Source organism: Gadus macrocephalus, chromosome 16, assembly GCF_031168955.1.
Source record: "Gadus macrocephalus chromosome 16, ASM3116895v1".
Lineage (NCBI taxonomy): Eukaryota > Metazoa > Chordata > Actinopteri > Gadiformes > Gadidae > Gadus > Gadus macrocephalus.
In genome coordinates, this window is record NC_082397.1 from 466,371 (window position 1) to 491,323 (window position 24,953).

General features: G+C 54.3%; 1 protein-coding gene across 7 annotated transcripts; it reads right to left on the reverse strand.

Moving 5' to 3' along the window:
• Positions 1 to 24,953, reverse strand: strn4 (striatin, calmodulin binding protein 4). 7 transcript variants are annotated; one of them, XM_060074766.1, is made up of 18 exons: positions 24,591 to 24,953; positions 17,567 to 17,670; positions 16,759 to 16,835; positions 16,588 to 16,666; positions 16,057 to 16,302; positions 15,792 to 15,969; positions 15,265 to 15,409; positions 14,507 to 14,602; positions 13,587 to 13,708; positions 12,022 to 12,191; positions 11,582 to 11,629; positions 7,156 to 7,277; positions 6,354 to 6,521; positions 6,129 to 6,269; positions 5,113 to 5,211; positions 4,858 to 4,944; positions 3,248 to 3,445; positions 1 to 47 (listed from the first exon to the last, which is right to left on the reverse strand). In XM_060074766.1, the coding sequence occupies exons 1-17, from the start codon at positions 24,816 to 24,818 to the stop codon at positions 3,276 to 3,278; spliced, it is 2,280 nt and encodes a 759-aa protein (XP_059930749.1). In that variant the 5' UTR covers positions 24,819 to 24,953; the 3' UTR covers positions 1 to 47; positions 3,248 to 3,275. The 7 variants fall into 7 exon arrangements, with proteins under 7 accessions (XP_059930749.1, XP_059930747.1, XP_059930748.1 ...); XM_060074764.1 differs by having other exon boundaries at positions 12,022 to 12,197; XM_060074765.1 differs by having other exon boundaries at positions 13,587 to 13,711.

Here is a 24,953-nt window from a genome sequence, read left to right on the forward strand (position 1 = left end):
GGGGGGAGGCCAGTCCTCTTCAGTCCAGGCGGTGTTCTGCTCCGACCCTGCGGACAGACACCATGTTGTTACGGTCGGGTTCATCTGCAGAGGCCAGAGGTCACATGACCCTCGGACCGAAATCTGAATAGATCTATTCCCATCATGTAATCTGAATGTACTGTATATAGGCCTATGGCATTTACAAAAGTGGTAAGCGTACGTTCGTATGTCTCTCGCGCACAACCGTTATGTTGGTCTGGACTTATACGATATATGTAAGGGATAATGTTGTAGTACAGAACGCCGGTCATTATGGGGTAAATAAGCCCCGACAGGGCGAACCGGACCGCGATGCGAAGCGGAGGTGTCTTGCTTCGCCCTGAAGGGTATTATTTTCGATGATGTCCGCCGACGTTCTATACATTATTACACGGCTGCATGCCAAAACAGCAGAGAAATAGTCTGCCAAAGACGTTGATGTCGCTTCGAAACGGACTACTTACGGAGTTTTAAGAAAAATAATACACTGTCCTTGACAGCGGTCAAGTTCGGTGTGCATACAAGTACCGACTGACCAATTGCGAATTACTGCAGCTGCTGATGCCCTCTCTCCAAGTTAAAAAGTAGCCCCACCCACCCCAAACCAATCTGAATAAGAGTATACATGTCGATTATAGCGGACTACACCACCTCTTCTATTCCGCATGGAATTATATTCCGATCAGAGAATTGTATTCAGATTGAGCCTTATATGATCATTTTTTATTCTGATTCAGCTGTTCATCCACTTCTAATTGGATCAGAAGTGTCCATGTAAACGCGGTCTACCGGTCACACCGGTCTCCCGGTAACGTCAAAATCCATACCGTAGTGCAAATTCACACCAGTGTACTTTCGATAGAGGGATTATCAGTCTAAGTCACTCCCCGCTCTACGAGCCTGTCATAGGCAGAAAGAGACAAGAGCGACAAGAGCCTCAATCATGTCTTGCTGTGCCGTTGGTTGCACAAACCGTTTTAATAAGACTGATTAACCCACTTATTGTTCTTTTTGCTTGCCAACATAATAAAACAATTAAAATACTTTAATAATTATGCTTTTCCTTATTCGTATTGCATTCTTATTAAATGTATACTCTGAGTTCATCTCCCTCAAAAAGTAGTCCCCTTTAATTACGATCGATCAAACATGTTTTTGACACCTCTAATGTCATTATCCCGCTTATACCATGGTCACTTGCCAAAGAAAAGAAATTTAGGTCATTCATTTATATTTTCATGTGTTTTACAATCCAAATATAACGTCTTTCACATAAATAGGACGGACCGTAGCTACGACTTGGCAACGGGAGGTATTTTATGCTGCGTTTCCACTGCAGGATGCGGTACGGTTTGGTGCGCCTCAGTCCGGGAGGGAGGGGGCGGTATAGCCCAGCTCAGTTCCGAGGTCGCGTTTCCACCGCCGACAGTACCCTTTATGGTAGGCCGGATGTCGATCGCCGCGGCAGCTACGTAAACATCGTAAACAACGTCTTCCTCCCCAAGAATGCAGAGGAACGTCTCCAGTCCACCTCCTTGTTCGCCCAAGCAAGCGTTTTACGCGACATGTTAATTGTAAAGAATAATACCTCGAGGCTACTGTTTGTTAGTTTTTATCCCCACGTCGCCCGGTAGTGACGATTCTGTCGACCAATCAACGGAGGGGGTGTGTAGCTCGAATTTTCCGGCACCCTTTCAGGCGTCTCAGTACCCCAACGGAGGAGTACTGAAGATGAGGGCAAAACCAGTACGGCTCAGTCCGGGTCACGCCCACTTTTGGCAGTGGAATCGCAATCCGTACCGCACCTTTGCGAACCGAACCGTACCGCGCCCTGCAGTGGAAACGCGCCATACGTCAGTTGAGCTATGAGCCACAGAGCATACGTTATGGATTGTATATACTTATAATTCGAAATTCGACCCAGCCTTTATACCACAGATATTCTAGGGTCTATAGCGTATAACCACATACAGTTTAATTCCTTTTTTTCACAATTGACCAGCTCTCGTTTTGAAGAATAATCGCTGTGCCATCCGTTTCAAAGGAAATCGCGACGGTCTATACTTCCAACATAGAGTGTACATATTTATAATTTGAAATTCGTCCCAGCCTTTATACCACAGATACTATAGGGTCTATAGCGTATAACCGCGTTTTCTGATTACAGTTTAATGTAACCGTAAGCTGACAACCTCGCTAATTAACACCGCAACTGCAAATTAACCACACGGATATAACCATGGCAACCGGTCAAACAAATGTTCTTTTTGCGATCATTCTTTAAATATCGATTGCTCCAGCCATAGGTCCGAAAATGTGCATTTCCCCATTATTGTCTTTCAAATGACTGTGATCTAACAGAAGCAAACTCGCAAAGTGGTTTGGCAGCAAGCTAGCCGGGTATATCCAGTTTGTTTCAGCGCACACCGCGTGACATCACAGATATCACTCAGGTCCTACTCGTAACATAAAAATAAATCCACGCAAGTTTTAGTAATTTTAGGAGATAGGCCTGCACGTAAATTACACTAATTGAAAAAACTCATAGGCCTTGTTGTAAATGTAATACCTCATCAGATTACGTTTATTACTTATTAATACTTTTTAATGGCCTTCATTTGGGCTAATTTCATTGACTACCTTTTAATACCTTTAACGACCCCGCGTAAACCCTGTTCAGTCCTTCACCCCCACCACGCCCGTCTCACCACAGCCCTGTCTCACCACAGCCCTGTCTCACCACAGCCCTGTCTCACCACAGCCCTGTCTCACCACAGCCCTGCTCACCCCACACCCGTCTCACCACAGCCCCGTCTCACCACAGCCCTGCTCACCCCACACCCGTCTCACCACAGCCCCGTCTCACCACAGCCCCGTCTCACCACAGCCCTGCTCACCCCACACCCGTCTCACCACAGCCCCGTCTCACCCCGTGCCCGTCTCCCTGCCCTGTCTCACCCCACGCCCGTCTCCAGGACCTACCGTCTCACCCCGTGCCCGTCTCCCTGCCCTGTCTCACCCCACGCCCGTCTCCAGGACCTACCGTCTCACCCCGTGCCCGTCTCCCTGCCCTGTCTCACCCCACGCCCGTCTCCAGGTCCTACCGTCTCACCCCGTGCCCGTCTCCCTGCCCTGTCTCACCCCACGCCCGTCTCCAGGTCCTACCGTCTCACCCCGTGCCCGTCTCCCTGCCCTGTCTCACCCCACGCCCGTCTCCAGGTCCTACCGTCTCACCCCGTGTGGGCGCCGTCCCGCTAGACGAAGACCTTGGCGAGGGCGTCGGCCCCGGCGCTGCCGATGAAGGGCTGGGAGGGGTGGAAGGCCACGTCGTGGATGGCCTCGTCGTGCTTCTTCCTGTGCGCCGTGATCTCCTGCACGCACGTCCTGTTGTCCAGCATCCACAGGCGCACCGAGCAGTCGTGGCCTGAGGGGGCAGCAGAGGGTCAGACCGCTCCCTAGGGCGGCCCTGCTGGGGCCCACAGGCCTTCATGGGCCCCTCAAACCTGGAGCCTCTCAGGGATCCCTCAGAGGAGAGGATCCCTCTAGAGTATCCATAGTGGATCCACATAGTGGATCACTAATCCACTAGAGGGATCCTCTAGTGGATCCTCTAGAGGGATCCACTAGAGGATCCCTCTGAAGGCCTTCAGAGGGATCCTCTAGTGGATCCTCTATTGGATCCATCTAGAGGATCCACTAGAGCGATCCACTAGAGAGATCCACCAGAGGGATCCACTAGAGGATCCCTCTGAAGGCCTTCAGAGGGATCCTCTAGTGGATCCCTCTGTTGGATCCCTCTAGAGGATCCACTAGAGGATCCCTCTGAAGGCCTTCAGAGGGATCCTCTAGTGGATCCCTCTAGAGTATCCAATAGAGGATCCACTAGAGGGATCCCCTAGTGGATCCCTCTGAAGGCCTTCCGAATGGTCCTGAAGGGCTTGGAGGCATTCCAATCGTGATCCGTCCTCGCTCTACCGGTGAGACCGGCTCCAGCTCTCCGTCCGGCCTGTGGTTCTGTGACGTCCTCCAATAGCTTTTGTTCCATGTACTTTTAATACTTTTTTTTAAACCTCATTACTGCTATTTTTGTCGAGGGCTCTTTGACAGAAATGTTGTCATCTCAGTGGGACGTCCCTGGTAATGTAAAGGTGAGAATGAAACAAAGACAAGGTCTCCTCGCTCCAGGGAAGAGGATCAGATCACTGCCTTGGAGGTATTTTACTCTAAAAACGTCCTCTTTCATTGTGGTTTCCTTCACGGTGCTTCTGAACACCACCGGCTGACGTTCAACAGGCTCTGCTGTTAACTGAGGGAAGCCTTGGAAGAAGGATGATCATCGGAAGATGGACTAACTGGCACTAAATGTACGCACTTATTGTATGTTGTACGTTCTGGCACTTTAAAAAGAGTACTCAGCATTGTGTAGCTATCCATCAAAAGCTAATCTGAAAAAGCTTGAATATGTTTTTACGACTGGCACCTTATGCACTCACTTAAAAATAAACATCCGAGCTACCTTTGTTGTGTACGGGGAACGGGATAACCTAGTGATCGTTAGTGCTTGGTTCTATGATCATCCTTACTGTTCCGACAGCGATATATTGTTGTTTCTCTTTCTTGTGACAAATGTACTTATTGTGAGCGTTAGATAAAAGTGCCCGCTAAACGCCTTGAGTGTAAATGTATATGTATTACAATAACCCAACGGTTGTTTCATATGTTTCTTAAAGCCGGCGTTAGGGGGAGCTTCCCTTGGGCTGGTCTCTAAATGTGTCGCCGTGGTGACGCGTGCGGATGCGTCGCCGTGGTGACGCGTGCGGACGGGCCGCTACTCACTGCCAGAGATGAGGTACGTGCCCTTGGGGTCGGTGGTCAGACAGGTGACCGCGTCCAGGTGGGCCACCATGGAGTGGACCACTTTACCTGCAGGGAGGGACACACACACACACACACACACACACACACACACACACACACACACACACACACACACACACACACACACACACACACACACACACACACACACACACCTTTAAATGCATTGTTCTTCCACAGCGGGCCGACTCCCCGTCGTCGTCGGTAACTCACCGGTCTTGTTGTCTAGGAAGCGGATGGTGCGGTTGTCGTGGGCGGTGATGGAGATGGGCTCCGAGGGGTGGCTGACCACACGGTGGATCAGCTGGCTCCCTGGGGACACAACAGCACAGCTCCTCAACGCCTGGACCAGACACACGCTGCCCCCTGGAGGCCTGGAGGCACCAGACCCACGCTGCCCCCTGGAGGCCACCAGACCCACGCTGCCCCCTGGAGGCCTGGGGCCACCAGACCCACGCTGCCCCCTGGAGGCCTGGGGCCACCAGACCCACGCTGCCCCCTGGAGGCCACCAGACCCACGCTGCCGCCTGGAGGCCTGGGGCCACCAGACCCACGCTGCCCCCTGGAGGCCACCAGACACACGCTGGCCCCTGGAGGCCTGGGGCCACCAGACACACGCTGCCCCCTGGAGGCCTAGAGGCACCAGACACACGCTGCCCCCTGGAGGCCTGGAGGCCTGGAGGCCTGGGGCCACCAGACACACGCTGGCCCCTGGAGGCCTGGGGCCACCAGACCCACGCTGGCCCCTGGAGGCCTGGGGCCACCAGACCCACGCTGCCCCCTGGAGGCCTGGAGGCCTGGGGCCACCAGACCCACGCTGCCCCCTAGAGGCCTGGGCCACCAGACCCACGCTGCCCCCTGGAGGCCTGGAGGGCTGGGGCACCAGACCCACGCTGCCCCCTGGAGGCCACCAGACACACGCTGCCCCCTGGAGGCCTGGGGCCACCAGACCCACGCTGCCCCCTGGAGGCCTGGAGGCACCAGACCCACGCTGCCCCCTGGAGGCCTGGGGCCACCAGACCCACGCTGCCCCCTGGAGGCCTGGGCCACCAGACCCACGCTGCCCCCTGGAGGCCTGGGGCACCAGACCCACGCTGCCCCCTGGGGGCCCGGAGACACAGACACAGGCCAGCACTACGCTACGTTCTGAGGCTACTGGACGAGCTACGCTACGGTCCAAGGCCAGGAGCCTGATGCTAGGGGATGCTACGCTACGTTCCACGGCTCACCGTCCACGGTCTGCGTCTCCAGGGCGACGAGGCTCTGCTCAGTGTTCAGGTCGTAGAGGAGCGTGTCGCCGCCGTCGTACGACACCACCACCTGGTTGGGGTCGGAGGTCACGAAGGCCACCGAGGTGGGGGTGCCACGCTCTGGGGAAATAAAGAAAGAGCCACCGTCAGTACCACACACGCCCCCCCTGGGGACCCCGGGGTTACCATGGCGACGGGCGCTACCTTTCTCCTTGTTGAGGACGGAGAGGCAGGGGGCGGAGCCCAGCGGGTCCCAGACCCTCACGCTGCCGTCCGCCGAGCAGGAGGCCAGCCGCCGGTGGGCCGCCGAGAAGGCCAGCCCCCACACGGCGTCCTCATGGCCCCCCAGGACCAGGCTCTGAACGCCCGGGTCTGGGGACGCACACACACACACACACACACACACACACACACACACACACACACACACACACACACACACACACACACACACACACACACACACACACACACACACACACACACACACACACACACACACACGTAAAGTTTAGCAAAATAGGTCAAAGAATGGTGGCTTTACACTGAACCAGTTTCATAGCAGCAGGGTTCCACTCTTCCTCTTCAATAACTCTTCTCACTACTGGTACTTGAGTTATCGATCAAGAGATCATCTGTAAAAGCTTGACTCATTTTTACCCTAGCTGTCCCTGATGTACACGGGGGATGGGTTAACCTAGTGATGGTTAGTGCTTGCCACTTGGTTCTATGAACAACTGCAGTGACAGCCATATAATGTCGTTTCTCCTTCTCCTGACCAACAGACTGACTGTGAGCGGCTGTGGATAAAGAGCCTGCCTAGCGCCCTGAGGGCAAAGGTCGACCCGGTGGTGGACCCGGTGTCAGCCCCCCGGTGTCAGCCCCCCGGTGGTCAGCCCCCCGGTGTCAGCCCCCCGGTGGTCGACCCCCCGGTGTCAGCCCCCCGGTGGCAGCCCCCCGGTGTCAGCCCCCCGGTGGCAGCCCCCCGGTGTCAGCCCCCCGGTACCGTAGTTGTCGTAGGGGTCCACGTTGAGGTCCGGGATCTTCCAGCAGCGGACCGAGCCATCCAGACCCCCGCTGTAGCAGGCTTCACCCTCAGGGCCCATGGCCAGAGACAGCACCGCCCCGCTGCAGACAGACAGGCAGGAGGGGCAGACAGGAGGGGGAGACAGGCACACAGACAGACAGGAGGGGCAGACAGGCACACAGGAGGGGCAGACAGGAGGGGGAGACAGGCACACAGACAGACAGGAGGGGCAGACAGGCACACAGGAGGGGCAGACAGGAGGGGGAGACAGGCACACAGACAGACAGGAGGGGCAGACAGGCACACAGGAGGGGCAGACAGGAGGGGGAGACAGGCACACAGACACACAGGAGGGGCAGACAGGCACACAGACAGACAGACAGACAGACAGACAGACAGACAGACAGACGGACAGACAGACAGACAGACGGACAGACAGACGGGAGGGGGAAACAGGGGTAGGAGGCATTGGGTAAACATGTGTTCACCATGTGTTCACCATGTGTTCACAGGGTCGTCATGTGTTCATGGGGTCATCATGTGTTCACCATGTGTTCATGGGGTCATCATGTGTTCACCATGTGTTCATGGGGTCATCATGTGTTCACCATGTGTTCACAGGGTCGTCATGTGTTCATGGGGTCATCATGTGTACACCATGTGTTCATGGGGTCATCATGTGTTCACCATGTGTTCATGGGGTCATCATGTGTTCACCATGTGTTCACAGGGTCGTCATGTGTTCATGGGGTCATCATGTGTACACCATGTGTTCATGGGGTCATCATGTGTTCACCATGTGTTCATGGGGTCATCATGTGTTCACCATGTGTTCACAGGGTCGTCATGTGTTCATGGGGTCATCATGTGTTCACCATGTGTTCATGGGGTCATCATGTGTTCACCATGTGTTCATGGGGTCATCATGTGTTCACCATGTGTTCACAGGGTCGTCATGTGTTCATGGGGTCATCATGTGTTCAGCATGTGTTCATGGGGTCATCATGTGTTCATCATGTGTTCATGGGGGCGTCATGTGTTCATGGGGTCATCAGGTGTTCATGGGGTCATCAGGTGTTCATCTGGGGCCGTATTCACAAAGCATTTTATCTTACCGCTAGGAGTGCTCCTAACTCGCGCTAAAACATTTTACGTAGGAGTTTTTTCTTAAAAGTTATTCACAAAGCCGCTGAGACCTACTCTTACTAAGGATAAATCACAAAGAGTGAACTAAGAGTGACGCGCCGTTGCTATGGATTACGTCAATTCTCGTGCACGAGTTTAGAAGCTGTCAGTTCGGTGATTGGTTGTTCAGACGAGCCCACTGAATCACCGAAAAACAAGGAAATAGCCCAGGCTAGAAATGAATTCCTATTAAGTAGTTATAGTGCAGTTAGCAGAATACACGCATGATGACAATTTTGTGCAGACCACGATAATGACGTTGTAGCCTGCAGGTTCAAGAGAGAGAGAAAGCAAACAATAAAAATACGTAAAAGAAAATAAATGTTACGAACTACCCAAGTGTTGACTGATTTGTGCCATGGTGTTTACCTAAAATGTGTTTTCAAAGTGATCCCTAAATGCCTGTCCACTCGGTTCCACACGGCCAAATTCCTTGTAATGTTGATCGCCGCCATCATCATCATCATCATCATCATCGTCGTCTGGCTGTGGAATGTTCCTCCGCTTGCAGAGGTTGTGTAGAATGGCACATACAGTGATTACTGTGCTTGCCCTCTCTGGGGTGAGGCGTATTTCGCCGTGGAGGACATGAAACCGACGTTTCATCTGCCCAATTCCTCTCTCCACAACATTTCGTGTATGTTTGTGTGCTCGCAAAGAGCCAATACGATGTGTTTTACGCATAGGACTAAGCGTAATCTGCGTAATCACTTACATTTAACTGTGCTCCCGGTTGTGGATTGAGGTAGGGTGTCTAGAGCCACGTCTTGCATGGATAGTCACTGTCACCCAGCAAGTGACACCCAACTGGTACATCTCAAAAAGCTGCCTCAGACCGCTCACCATTAAAATGCGCGAATCATGGGTAGCTGAAGATCCAGGCCACTTTGCAACAACATCCAGTAGGCTATGTTAAAATTTGCATCAAAAACAACCTGCGTGTTGATGGAATGCACTTTCTTCCTATTGACGAACACGTCCTCGTCTTTTGATGGCGCAATTATTTTTATTTTTTATAAGTTATATATATTTTTTTATTACTTTATAACTTTATAACATTTTATTTCGGGACTAATCGGATTATTCCTGTTAGTCGGGGATGTTATTGCATCGCGCATTAACTCCACAATAAATTGAATACCCTAACATTTCGTCTCGCAGGCATTTTGTAAGATTCTTTGTGAATAGGTCTTACTGAGTTAGGAGTCCTCTTGAGGACTTTTAAGCTCTCCTAGACTTAGGTGCTACTTTTAGTCCTAAAATACTTTGTGAATTGCTCTTAGTGAAAAAAGTTAGGAGTCCTAAATTTAAGAGTGACACGCCCATTATTTTTAGGAGTTACTCCTAAATTCGCCAGTTAGGCCCTAAGATCCTTTGTGAATACGGCTCCAGGTGTTCATCAGGTGTTCATCACGTGTTCATCACGTGTTCATGGGGTCATCATGTGTTCATCAGGTGTTCATGGGGTCATCATGTGTTCATCAGGTGCTCATGGGGTCATCATGTGTTCATCAGGGGCCGTATTCACAAAGCATTTTATCTTACCGCTAGGAGTGCTCCTAACTCGCGCTAAAACATTTTACGTAGGAGTTTTTTCTTAAAAGTTATCCACAATGCCGCTGAGACCTACTCTTACTAAGGATAAAACACAAAGAGTGAACTAAGAGTGACGCGCCGTTGCTATGGATTACGTCAATTCTCGTGCACGAGTTTAGAAGCGGTCAGTTCGGTGATTGGTTGTTCAGACGAGCCCACTGAATCATCGAAAAACAAGGAAATAGCCTAGGCTAGAAATGAATTCCTATTAAGTAGTTATAGTGCAGTTAGCAGAATACACGCATGATGACAATTTTGTGCAGACCACGATAATGACGTTGTAGCCTGCACGTTCAAGAGAGAGAGAAAGCAAACAATAAAAATACGTAACATTTAAAAGAAAATAAATGTTATGAACTACACAAGTGTTGACTGATTTGTGCCAAGGTGTTTACCTAAAATGTGTTTTCAAAGTGATCCCTAAATGCCTGCCCACTCATCATCATCATCATCATCATCTGGCTGTGGAATGTTCCTCCGCTTGCAGAGGTTGTGTAGAATGGCACATACAGTGATTGCTGTGCTTGCCCTCTCTGGGGTGAGGCGTATTTCGCCGTGGAGGACATGAAACCGACGTTTCATCTGCCCAATTCCTCTCTCCACAACATTTTGTGTATGTTTGTGTGCTCTAGCATACATGGAAGAAATCAGTAAACAATAATAAATATGGATTCAACAAATAAAAGGCGTCAAAGAGGCAATACGATGTGTTTTACGCATAGGACTGTGTAATCTGCGCAATCACTTACATGTTATACTTTAACTGTGCTCCCGGTTGTGAGGTAGGGTGTCTAGAGCCACGTCTTGCATGGATAGTCACTGTCTCCCAGCAAGTGACACCCAACTGGTACATCTCAAAAAGCTGCCTCAGACCGCTCACCATTAAAATGCGCGAATCATGGGTAGCTGAAGATCCAGGCCACTTTGCAACAACATCCAGTAGGCTATGTTAAAATTTGCATCAAAAACAACCTGCGTGTTGATGGAATGCACTTTCTTCCTATTGACGAACACGTCCTCGTCTTTTGATGGCGCAATTATTTTTATGTGCGTCCCGTCAATAGCACCGACCACACCGGGCATACCTGCAATTGCCATGAAGTTGGCTTTGATCCTGTGTAATTGTTGAATGTCCAAAGGAAAGTTTATGGCACGGCTGACTGATGGTTGCGATAATTTTAAATCGTCGGCATTGCAAAGTTGCATTTCCCCTGTTGCTAAATAACGTAATTTGGCCAAACATTTTATTTCGGAATTTATCGGATTATTCCTGTTAGTCTGGGATGTTATTGCATCACGCATTAACTCCACAACAAGTTGAATAATCTAACATTTCGTCTCGCAGGCATTTTACGATTCTTTGTGAATAGGTCTTACTGAGTTAGGAGTCCTCTTGAGGACTTTTAAGCTCTCCTAGACTTAGGTGCTACTTTTAGGCCTAAAATACTTTGTGAATTGCTCTTAGTGAAAAAAGTTAGGAGTCCTACATTTAAGAGTGACACGCCCATTATTTTTAGGAGTTACTCCTAAATTCGCCAGTTAGGACCTACTTTTAGCCCTAAGATCCTTTGTGAATACGGCCCCAGGTGCTCATGGGGTCATCATGTGTTCATGTGTTCCTCACCTGTGCGCTCTGAAGGTGTAGATGGGTTCCACGTCCAGCGCTGCGTTCCTGCGATAAAGACAGACCAGCAGACAGGTTTAGCTGTAACTCACGGTGGGAGGGGCTCTGATTGGTTTAACTGGAGCTCACGGTCACGGTGGGAGGGGCTCGGATTGGTTAAGCTGTAGCTCGTGGTCACGGTGGGAGGGCCTCTGATTGGTTTAGCTGTAGCTCACGGTGGGAGGAGCTCTGATTGGTTTAGCTGTAGCTCACGGTGGGAGGGGCTCTGATTGGTTTAGCTGTAGCTCACGGTGGGAGGGGCTCTGATTGGTTTAGCTGTAGCTCATGGTGGGAGGGGCTCTGATTGGTTTAGCTGTAGCTCACGGTGGGAGGGGCTCTGATTGGTTTAGCAGTAGCTGGTGGTCACGGTGGGAGGGGTTCTGAGGGACGGGGGTCCCTACTTCTTGGAGTGCATGGCCTTGTTGAGGTTCCACAGCTTCAGGGTGCCGTCCTCGGAGGCGGTGAGCAGCACCTCCTGGCTGGGGTGAAAGGCCAGCGCCCGGATGGCGTCGAAGTGGCTGCGCAGCGTGAAGCGCGGGTTCCACGTCTTCTTCAACTCCTCCCGGGGGTCCTGCATCTGAGACAGGGGGGAGAGTCAGGGGGAGAGTCAGGGGGAGACCCCAGGGGGGAGACCACAGGGGGGAGAGTCAGGGGGAGACCACAGGGGGAGGCCACAGGGGGGAGACCACAGGGGGAGGCCACAGGGGGGAGACCAAAGGGGGGAGACCACAGGGGGAGGCCACAGGGGGGAGACCAAAGGGGGGAGACCAAAGGGGGGAGACCACAGGGGGGAGACCACAGGGGGAGAATCAGGGGGAGACCCGAGGGGGAGACCACAGGGGGGAGAGTCAGGGGGAGACCACAGGGGGGAGAGTCAGGGGGAGACCACAGAGGGGAGAGTCGGGGGGAGACCACAGGGGGGAGACAGTCAGGGGGGGGGGGTTCTGAGGGGGGTGTGGGGGTTATGAGGGGGTTGTGAGGGGGTGGTGAGGGGGTGGTGAGGGGTGGTGAGGGGGGGTGAGGGGGGGTGAGGGGGGGTGAGGGGGGGTGAGGGGGTGGTGAGGGGGTGGTGAGGGGGTGAGGGGGGGTGAGGGGGTGGTGAGGGGGTGGTGAGGGGTGGTGAGGGGGGGTGAGGGGGTGGTGAGGGGGTGGTGAGGGGGTGAGGGGGTTATGAGGGGGTTATGAGGGGGGGGTGAGGGGGGGTGAGGGGGTGGTGAGGGGGTGAGGGGGGGGTGAGGGGGTGGTGAGGGGGTTATGAGGGGGTGGTGAGGGGGGGTGAGGGGGGGTGAGGGGGTGGTGAGGGGGGGTGAGGGGGTTATGAGGGGGTGGTGAGGGGGGGTGAGGGGGTGGTGAGGGGGTGGTGAGGGGGTGAGGGGGGGGTGAGGGGGTGGTGAGGGGGTGGTGAGGGGGTGGTGAGGGGGGGTGAGGGGGTGAGGGGGTTATGAGGGGGTTATGAGGGGGGGGTGAGGGGGGGTGAGGGGGTTATGAGGGGGTGGTGAGGGGGGGTGAGGGGGTGGTGAGGGGGGGGTGAGGGGGGGGTGAGGGGGGGTGAGGGGGGGTGAGGGGGTGAGGGGGTTATGAGGGGGTTATGAGGGGGTTATGAGGGGGGGGGTGAGGGGGGGTGAGGGGGGGGTGAGGGGGGGGTGAGGGGGTGGTGAGGGGGGGTGAGGGGGTGAGGTGGTGAGGGGGGGTGAGGGGGTGGTGAGGGGGGGGTGAGGGGGTGGTGAGGGGGGGGTGAGGGGGTGGTGAGGGGGTGGTGAGGGGGTGGTGAGGGGGTGGTGAGGGGGTGGTGAGGGGGTGGTGAGGGGGTGAGGTGGTGAGGGGGTGGTGAGGGGGTGAGGTGGTGAGGGGGGGTGAGGGGGTGAGGGGGTGAGGGGGTGGTGAGGGGGTTCTGGTCTATGCTAGGGGGCTGGTGTTGGACGGGGGGGCCTTATGGATCAGAGCTGCTGTGATGCAGAGTACTCACGTCCATGGAGAGGTCGTTGTCGTTGGCGACCGTGAGGTCCGCCAGCTCGCCCAGGTTCAGGTCCCCGCCCCCCACGGCGTCCATGATGAAGACGTCGGAGGAGAAGCCCAGGGCGCCCCCTGCTGCTGGGGGGGAGAACCAGTCAACTACCGTCACCATGAGGGGCTCCACGGCTACACAAGGCCCGCCCCCCACATGGAACCTCCCTAAGGAAGAGGCGCCCTCATAAGGAGAACTCTGAAGAACAGGTTCTCTGAGAAGAACAGGGTTCTCTGTAGCACTGGGTTCTCTACAGTACAGGGTTCTCTACAGGAGAACTCTGTAGAACAGGGTTCTCTGAGAAGAACAGGGTTCTCTGAGTAGAACAGGGTTCTCTGAGAAGAACAGGGTTCTCTGTAGAACAGGGCTCTCTGAGTAGAACAGGGTTCTCCACAGGAGAACTCTGTAGAACAGGTTCTCTGTAGTACAGAGTTCTCCTCTGTAGAACAGGGTTCTCCACAGGAGAACTCTGTAAAACAGGGTTCTTTGAGATGAACAGGATTCTCCTCTGTAGCACAGGGTTCTCGACAGAACAGGGTTCTCTACAGGAGAACTCTGTAAAACAGGGTTCTCTTATTAGAACAGGGTTCTCTACAGGAGAACTCTGTAAAACAGGGTTCTCCATAGGAGAACCCTGAAAAACAGGGTTCTTCCGAGTAGAACAGGGTTCTTCAGAGTAGAACAGGGTTATTTGTAGCACAGGGTTCTTTGTAGAACAGGGTTCTCTTGAGTAGAACAGGGTTAAAGGAGGATAAAGCCTTTGAGGTCCGATGACATATCCAACGCCTCCTCTAAAAAGAAGAGAAGATCAGAAGAGAGATGGTGGAGGAGAGTCTGGTGGGGGAGCTCTGAGGGGGCCAGAGGGGGGGCTGGGGTCTTACCTTCCCCGGGGCGAGCCGGTCCCGACACCGAAGGGGGGGGGGAGGGTTTGGGGGGGAAGTCCGACATGATGTCCTGTAATTTGTTCCTGTGGTTCTCTGAACCGGGCGAGAGGAGACAAGACACAAACACAGCCAGTCATGCAGAGAGGTCAGAGGTCAGGGTGAGGAGAGGTCAGAGGTCAGGGTGAGGAGAGGGCGAGACAGGGGGGATGGAGGTCAAATCAAAACATACAGACGCTCGCACGCACGCAGACACGCACGCACGCAGACACGCACGCACAGGCCGAGGAACGGCCGTAAATAAAAAGGCAGAACCAAAGGGAGGCGGCGGAGAGGCCGGAGCAAGCGGAGCGAGGTCCGTGAGCGGCAGACAGGACGTCCAACGCAAATCAAAACATAAAGCTGACCGCTCCTGCCCGTGACGGGGTGAATATGACGACATGAACAAACACAAACCAAAGCAGAACCCCCGGGGAGGCTGCAGGGACGCAGAGCAGGTCTGAGTGCGTGGTGACAGGAAATGGAGCGCCCAGAGTTCATGAAAGGCACAGAGAGACGAGTGCTTGGGGAAAGACATCGGCTTTATTGACACTCAGGACGCCACAGCGAGGACACCAACAGAAAGGGCCGGAGTACACGAGACAGGAAGTTAAAGACTGGTGACGCGTGATGGGAGAGTGGAGTGGAGGGCAGTGCTGGTGCTGGTGGTGGTGCTGGTGGTGGTGGAGGGTGGTGTCGTTGCTATGGCAACAGCGTACCTAACTCCCGTCCGTCCCCCGACAGGCGGGCTTCTCCCGCCCCCTCCCCCTCCTCCCCCGAGCCCAGGAAGTCAAACTCTCCGAGCGCGTCCTCCGAGTCCTCCTCCTCCTCCTCCTCAGGGTCCAGGTCGGAGGTCATGGGCTCCTGCAGGGGGGGGGGGGGGAGAGAGGGGGGGGTCAGCGACGGGACAGAGGGGGGGGGGGGGGGGGGTCAGCGCCGGGACAGAGGGGGGAGACAGAGTGGGGGACAGGGGGGGGACAGCGACGGGACAGGGGGGTGGGGTCAGTGACGGGACAGAGGCGGGGTGACAGAGAGGGGGGGGGGGGGGGGGGACAGAGGGAGGACAGAGGGGGGGGACAGAAGGGGGGGGACAGAGGGGGGGCACAGAGGGGGGACAGGGGAGGGGGACAGAGTGGGGGACAGAGGGGGGGACAGAGTGGGGACAGAGGGGGGACAGAGGGGGGACAGAGGGGGGACAGAGGGGGGGACAGAGGGGGGACAGAGGGGGGACAGAGGGGGGACCCACCTTTGCGCGCGGCTTCTTGTTTTTCCGGATGGTGCCGTCGATGCAGTCCGTGGCCATGGCCGTGAAGTCGTCCTCCTCGTCACTGTCGTCCTCGTCGTCCTGGCAGCCGTGCAGGAAGGGGATCTGGTCCAGGACCGAGCCCCCCACGCGGGACGAGGCGCTCTCCTTCCCCGCGTTCCTAACACACGCACACACACACACACACTTTACTCCAGTCCTCCCTGGAGAACAGGCCTGCAGTCGACCTTCTGCCCCCCCCACTCACCTCTTGATCTGCTCCTCTATCTGTCGGACCAATAGGGACTCTCCGCTGTCGCTGCATCCTCCACCTCCTCCTCCTCCACTTCCCCCTCCTCCTCCACCTTCTCCTCCTCCTCCTCCTCCTCCCTCGGGGGCGGTCTCGCTGGGCGGCGGTCCGTTGGCCTCCGGGCTGCTCCTCCCCAGTAGGGAGCGGACGCGCTTGGAGCGCATGTCCAGGATGGTGTCTGAGTAGCCCACCTCCTCCAGGTACCTGGGGACCGCCGGGAAGACCAGGAAGACACCAGGAAGACCGCCGGGAAGACCAGGAAGACACCAGGAAGACCGCCGGGAAGACCAGGAAGACACCAGGAAGACCGCCGGGAAGACCGTCGGGAAGACCAGGAAGAAACCAGGAAGACATCAGGGAGACATCAGGAAGACATCAGGGAGACATCAGGGAGACACGGTATGACCTCATTGATATTATGGACCACTGCTCATCACGTAGTATGACATCAACATAATGAACCATACAACAGATGGAAAGGAGCCTCACTTTCGTAATAGCTGACGTCCCTCCTTCCAGGACATCTGATTGGCTGGCTCGGAATCGGACTCTGCCGGGCCATTGGGTACTGGAGCAAAACAGAATCATTCATTAGTCCCAGCCGCCCTGTCCCACCGAGCCGGGCTCCATGACAACGTTATCTCTGTTGGGTCAACGTACGTGGCTCAGCCTCCAGCTCCGGCTTCTTGTCTCCAGGACTCTGGTCTGTACCGGTCTTTAGCTTCTGGTGTTTGGCCCTGCAACACCACAGACCGCCACAGGGGGCAGCAACACATCAACACCACAGACCGCCACAGGGGGCAGCAACACATCAACACCACAGGGGGCAGCAACACATCAACACCACAGACCGCCACAGGGGGCAGCAACACATCAACACCACAGACCGCCACAGGGGGCAGCAACACATCAACACCACAGACCGCCACAGGGGGCAGCAACACATCAACACCACAGGCCGCCACAGGGGGCAGCAACACATCAACACCACAGGCCGCCACAGGGGGCAGCAACACATCAACACCACAGACCGCCACAGGGGGCAGCAACACATCAACACCACAGACCGCCACAGGGGGCAGCAACACATCAACACCACAGGCCGCCACAGGGGGCAGCAACACATCAACACCACAGACCGCCACAGGGGGCAGCAACACATCAACACCACAGACCACCACAGGGGGCAGCAACACATCAACACCACAGACCACCACAGGGGGCAGCAACACATCAATCACAGTGACCGCTGAGAAGACTGATAAGGTATCGTATAGCACAGAGGAAGTAAAACGAGTGTGTTCGAGTGTTGAGTGTGTTCGAGTGTTGAGTGTGTTCGAGTGTTGAGTGTGTTCGAGTGTTGAGTGTGTTTGAGTGTTGAGTGTGTTCGAGTGTTGAGTGTGTTCGAGTGTTGAGTGTGTTTGAGTGTTGAGTGTGCTAAGTGTGCATTAGTGTGGTGGGAGCGTACCTCTCCTGTTTCAGGGCGTACTCCAGCATCTTGATGCGTCTCACCAGGTCCTGCTTCATGTTCTCCTGCCCTTTCCTCTCGCCCTGGAGGAACGCCACCTGAGCCTGAACACACACACACACACACACACACACACACACATTAAAGAATACCGAGGATGAAAGCCACAACACACCAACATATGAATCCCACAACATTGTCTCAGAAGGCGGTTCCCCAGCATGTATTTCCATCGGTGGGTCGTGGACGCTATGTTTACGTTAGCAGATGTGAGTCCGTGCTGCTTTGTGAGGGGGAGGCGGCCAGCAGCCAGAACAGGGATAAGTAGAGGGCTGGGGAATAAAACGCTTTATTTTTAACTGCTGCAACCAGAACCCAGCACACATCTGGCAGAAAGGACACCTCCCAGTGCAGGGCGGGTCCCAGTGTTCCCAGTGCCAACACACCTCCCAGTGCAGGGCTGGTCCCAGTGTTCCCAGTGTTCCCAGTGCCAACACACCTCCCAGTGCAGGGCTGGGCCCAGTGTTCCCAGTGCCAACACACCTCCCACTGCAGGGCTGGGCCCAGTGTTCCCAGTGCCAACACACCTCCCACTGCAGGGCTGGGCCCAGTGTTCCCAGTGGCCACGCACCTCCTGTCACCACACCTCCCACTGCAGGGCTGGGCCCAGTGTTCCCAGTGTTCCCAGTGCCAACACACCTCCCACTGCAGGGCTGGGCCCAGTGTTCCCAGTGTTCTCAGTGCCAACACACCTCCCACTGCAGGGCTGGGCCCAGTGTTCCCAGTGCCAACACACCTCCCACTGCAGGGCTGGGCCCAGTGTTCCCAGTGCCCTTAACACTAGGGCTGTAACGATACGCGTATCGAAACTGAAATCGCGAGACTCAAATCCACCAACCTGCTCGCGGTGTGAGAAGGCAGAAGCGCGACACGCCCTTTCTAACTCCCCGTATCCCTCCAGTCCAGATCCAGCCACCTGATATGAGCTGTTGGTGCCAGGGTTTCCGTTGTCCGGTAATAGAACAATCAAATATCAGACAAAATTGTAACTCTCCGGTCAAATTTTGCGATTGAAATTTGCTAATAATCTGCCTAAATAATAGTCTGCAGACACCGCTCCTCTTATCGATGCCGTAAGTCTGCGACGAGATGCCCTCTCTGTGATGACAGCGCTCAGTGGCTACGGAGGATTGCATTTCTCCACAGCCGTCGAAGTCCTCATATGTGATATGACCCACATTTATCCAGAGTGGGCCAAGCGTGCAAAAATAGCCTGTGTGATCCCTGTCTCTAGTGTTTTGTGTGATTTGACCGGCAGTAGGTAGCTGCTTATAGGTCGGAATGAGTACTTTATTCTACCGGACTCGTTTGTTTCTTCACTAGACAAACACACACACGCTACCGCTCGCTCGTCCACTCGCTGACGACACACACACACACACACACACACACACACACACACACACACACACACACACACACACACACACACACACACACACACACACACACACACACACACACACACACACACACACACGTTTTTTTCCCATCTTTTTTAAAGTTGGGCTATTAAACATGTTGCATCTATACGGCCTGGTTCTGTCATTATTTAAGTTACATAGCCTAATAAGAAGCGCTAATAGGATATTTGACCTAAAACTAAACCTACGCAGGTCACTTTGACCGGCACGTGTTTTCTAGCAGGAACGCTGCTTAGGGCTACCAAACTATTCCAATTACTATTTGTAATATCATATTATTATTTGACATTAATATTTTCCAATACATAAGCCTACACCACAAAACTAGTTGAGGGTTTTTGCCTACCTGCAAGCATCCTCCAACTGCAATCTTTGGATATTTATTTATTCATTTTGCTATACTTTAATAGTATTCTTTCTGTTCAAATCTGTTTAGTGTTCCAAATTATTTGTTATTAAATGTTACATTAAGTTAATTTTTAAGTGTTGTTTAAATAAAATGCTTTTTAAATGTAAAGAAATCGTGGGATGCATCAACCGTGGGTCAGAAATGGTGCTACAAACCGAATGGTGCGTTGGTGTATCGTTACAGCCCTACCCAACACACATCCCAGTGCCGGGCCGAGCCCAGTGGCCACACGCCTCTGGCAGTGGAAACATCCTCCCAGTAAAGGTTTGCTGGTCCAAGCGGCCGGCCGCCATCCTTCTCTCAACACGCATACTTCGTTTCCTGCTTCCTCCTTCCTTTCCCACCTTTGTCCTTGCTCTGAGCTGATCAGCGCCAGTCAGGGTCAGAGCGGTCTGAGTGCGGGGCCCAGGGCCCCAGGGCCCCAGGGCCCAGCCCTAGCAGGGCTTTGGATACCGGGGGAGACGGAGGACGCCTTGGGTGCTACTGGGTGACCCGAGCAGAGCAGCTCTTCAGGGAATGTGATCACACCGCTTCACCTGAGGGAAGGCGGCCTGGGAGGACAGGAAGAGGAGAGCATTCCGCTTCCTCCTCAGGATGCAGATAACCAAATTCTAAAATAACCCCAACAGGAAGTTACTCAATCCTTGGTGTTTTTCGTTATCACAGCCCACGGGCTCTTCCCGTCACAAACAACAACGTGCCAAACATGCTCGCCCGACGCCAGGGAAGATGTCTTATCAAACCGCAGCCCAGCATCGATGCATGAATCACCAGCACACAACCCTCAGACGTGGTGCTTATCAAGTGTCAGAATATTGGCTAGCTAACAGACGAGCACATTTAACACATCGAAGGTTCAGAATGGCCCTCTGCTGGACCAACTTAGAGAAACGCTTGAAAACCAAACAATAATCGGAGCGCTAGGAAAAGCTGTCATTAGCTGACTATTCCTAGCCTCATCAGACGGTATGTAACACGGTAGAACTCAGGCTGCAAGAGAACACTCGCCCAGAACACATGAACTCAAGACTACAACAGAGGACCGTCCATCGCCCAGAACACATGAGTACATGAACACATTATCTCAGGCTGCAAGAGGACACTCGCCCAGAAAACATGAACACATGAACTCAGGCTGCAAGAGGACACTGGCCCAGAACACATGAACTCAGGCTGCAAGAGGACACTGGCCCAGAACACAGGGATGCAAACAATTAATCGATTATCGATTAATTGTCGAAAAGAGATTACTCGATTAAAATAAAATACTTGCAATTAATCTCATTTTTAACCCGTAATTCCCCAACCGTCCACGTGAGAGCGCGCTTGACGCCAGACGTACTTGACGCACACGCGGGAACACAAGCGGGAACAAATGCGAAGCAGGGCCAGACAAACGAAAAGCGGGACACTGACACGATGAAGAGGGCAAAACGGAGTGCAGTATGAAGCCACTTTAAGTTGGTTAATGACGACAAAGACGCCAAATGCACAATATGTGGAAGTATTTTCTAACTTCGTTGAATTACCACCTAAATGTGTCACATTCAGAAGGAAATTCAGCTTCTCAGAAGAATTGCCGCTTATCAATTAGTCGATCATCGATCGATAAGATGAAACAACTATCGATTAATGAATTACTCGATAATTTGCATCCCTAACATGAACACATGAACTCAGGCTGCAAGAGGGCACTGGCCCAGAGCACATGAACACATGAACCCAGGCTGCAAGAGGACACTGGCCCAGAATACATGAACACATGAACTCAGGCTGCAAGGGACTCGCCCAGAACACATGAACTCAAGAAAACAACAGAGGACCGTCCATCGCCCAGAACACATGAACACATGAACGTGTGCACACACACACACAACATATCTGGTTTGTGTAACACAGGGGAGTCTTCTCATCAGCCTGGCTGGTGGTAAGAGGAACCCAGACCGTAATAAGTAGTTTGATCAACTGATCATTGATCATCTGAGCCTTTGGGAGACCATTGTGTACGTGCCTGATCGATAAAACTGTCGTTATGATCTGACCACCTTCTAATAGCCCCGCTGGTGTGCAGAACAGTCCCAGCCAAACCGTGACGGATAAATGATCTGATAACGATGATGAATCCAAGGCTTTGACGTGAGAGACAATATCATGATAGAAGGGATAGAAAGACTTGTGGGCCGCGTCCAGGGGCTTGGTGGGGTATGTCAAGGGTCAAGGGTTAGGGTAAGTTAGTGTCCACAGTGTCCACTCAGAAGGAGAGGTTAGATTCACACCCTGATCCCACCATCCTCCTGATAGGTCGGCCCAAGCTAGACCATGCTGTGGCTTTAGGTTCATTCGAGTCGTTATTGAGTGTTATCCGGTCCAGATGAAGCTGGGGGGCCGGACTAGTCGGCTGTAGACCAGGTACACCGTGGCCGCGTGGAGACAGAGCAGAGGGGGAGGGCCCAGGCTCTGGGTTACCTTACGAGGGCACGGCATTATGCTTGCTTCTGCTTGGACAGGTGACGAGCTTTAACTTGTTGACCTGCCGCGCGCACGCACGCACGCGCGTGCGCACACGCACACGCACACACACACTTAAACAATGTCCCGTCCCAAGTCCTCCTGCCTAACGGGACAGCCTCCCAGGCTTAGGGAGAGTAAGTGGGCTTAGCGCGGTTCAGAGGGCCAGACGACACCTCATGGTGCCGTCTGGCCATGCGGCCGAAGCTAGGCGAGAAAATACGCGTCAGGAAGCAGGACAGAAACGAATATGCCAAAAAGGTCTCAGTGCCAGCCGTCCTGGAGGTGGAAGAGTGTGAGAGGAACCGTGAGCCAGCGACCTCAGAGATAAACCCGGTTATCAGGCCCTCGGAGGAAGGGAAGCATCAGCTTCCTACTTTCACAGAATCCAATTAGAGCAGAATCAAATGAAAGCCGATATGACCAAGTAAAAACAAAACGATTTTAATGTTGGCTTTAAAGCGGTTTCTTGTCGTGTGGCTCTGCTGGGCTCATGAACATGACCTTCGTTCAGCCGGATGCACCTGAAGACCCCACTCAGGTCCCCCCCCCCCCCCTCTCATCCTGCGGCCATCGCCTCGTTAGCCAGCAGAGAATCCTGGAGCCACAACTAGAGCAGGGCCTTTTTCTGGGCCAGCGTTTGAGGGCATGAGCGCTGGGTGTACGACGCATCAGAGAAAGGCTTCTTCATCATCACAATCATCGTCTTCCTCTTCTACAGCCTCAGAGCCCAAATGATGGAGGTAGTCAACTCAACGTAAGCACACACACGCAGCAGAGAGAGAGCAGATGGTGCAGCCTGGTTATGATTGTTTATACTGTAGGCCCACATGCAGCCCTGTGTGTGAGCTAACAGTACAGTACGGGGGTCATGGACGCATGGTATGGCTCAGTGCACACCGTTATTTATACATGAATATGCCTGGACCCCACACACACACACACACACACACACACACACACACACACACACACACACACACACACACACACACACACACACACACACACACACACACACACACACACACACACACACACACACACACACACACACACACACACACACTTCTTCGAAGATAACAATGACTGTAAATAGAAAGATGGCAGTAGGATCTCGTCATAACCTGCGGCTCCATTCGCCTGCTGCTCCAGGGTGGCCCCACCACTCCACCTCCTTCATGGGGCGGGACGTGTGAGAGAAGGCAGGCCCTACCCCACGCCGTTCATTACCGAGCTCTAACACAAACAGCTGCCCCTCGGAGCCGGTTTGAGTTACTGAAGGAGTGCATCCCCTGTTTGATAGGATTCCCAGAGGGATTATGTCAGCATGCATGTGTGCCCAACAGCACGTGCGTAAAGGGGCCCCGGCCCCGGGCCCCGGGCCACCTGTCCGCCAGGCCTCGGTCTGGGCTCCCCGTGGGGCCGTTGGTTCTGGTCCCACCTGGCCCAGACCCGAGGGGAGGGGCCCGGGGCCGTCTGGTCTGCCATCTGGGGCCAGCACACGCGTGTTGGCTGGTACGGCGGTCCCAGACCCCCCTGTGACGAGGCCCCTCATGAAGACACAAAGACTGACGAGGTGAGCCTCCTCTGGGGAGGAACTACTGCTGCTGAGGGCCTCAGACCGCCCTGTGGGGGCACTGTGGGGGCCCTGTGGGGGCCCTGACTGTATCTGGGAGGGAAGTGGGCGTGTCCCCCGTTTGTTTTGGCGGTGGTCATCCTATAGCAGTGTTACGATTGGTCCTCCTAAGGCACAGAGCAAACTCACACATAAAGGATGCACTGAAAGCTTTGGTCGGAGTCAGCTGTGCATGACATCACGTCACTGAGCACACACGCCTCACCACACCGGCATAAAGCAGAGAGCACGGCCCCACTATGTTGTTTTTCATTCATATTTCATCAAGCTATTTTTAACCAGGTTGGATTATGTAATACAGCCTGCAGATACACTGACCTGGGAGGGTAGAGCCATGGGGCTGAAGGGTTAGACCGACTCACGGTGGTCAAACCATGAGTACAAACACAACATAACCCGTGTCTGACCGGCTGGAACAGAATATCAACCAAAATATTAATCACGTGATCTGCAATATTATGGTAACTTCACAGGTCACGTAAAAAGGTCACGAACAATTCAAAGTGGGTCGAGGCGGGCTGGTCCCTATCCAGAAGGACTACCTGTGTGACAGCCCTGGGCCACACACACACACACACACACACACACACACACACACACACACACACACACACACACACACACACACACACCACCAATCCCACTCCAGCTGTCCCAGCACCGAATGCCAATTTCTTAGCAACAACAATGACATCTGAAATGTGTGCAGGGTTAGCCCGTTAGCTTTAGCGTCATGTTATCCAAGAGCCACAAAATCCTCCATGCTTGTGTGTAGCGGACCCCCCCTTCACCCGGAGCTGGTCTCTTCCCACCCCCCACCCACCCCCCCTCACCCGGAGCTTGTCCCTCTTCCTCGCTCACCCGAAGCTCGTCCCTCTCCCCCGCTCACCCGGAGCTCGTCCCTCTCTCCCCCCCCCCCCCCCCCACACCCGGAGCTCGTCCCTCACCCCCGCTCACCCGGAGCTCGTCCCTCTCCCCACTCACCCGGAGCTCGTCCCTCTCTGCCTCCCAGCGGTACTTCTCGGCCTGGAAACGGCCCCACTCGTACTGGATGAAGTGCAGGATCCCGGGCAGCGACAGGCCTCCGTCCCCGTCCTGCGGCTCCCGAGGCTGCGGGCATCCAGCCGTCGCCGCCCCAGTCGCCGCCGCAGCGGTGGCCGCGGCTGCCGTCGCGGCTCCGGGCCCGTTGGGGTCTGGTCGGTCGGCCTCCATGTCGCCGTGCGGGGCTGTGCGCTGCGGTCGTAATGTCCCCGTCGTTGAGGCCCCACACTGAAAGCTGCGCTCCTTTCTTCTCGAACGTAAAAGCAGAATTACTACTGAGCGGGTCAGCCTCGCTGGTTCCGCTTC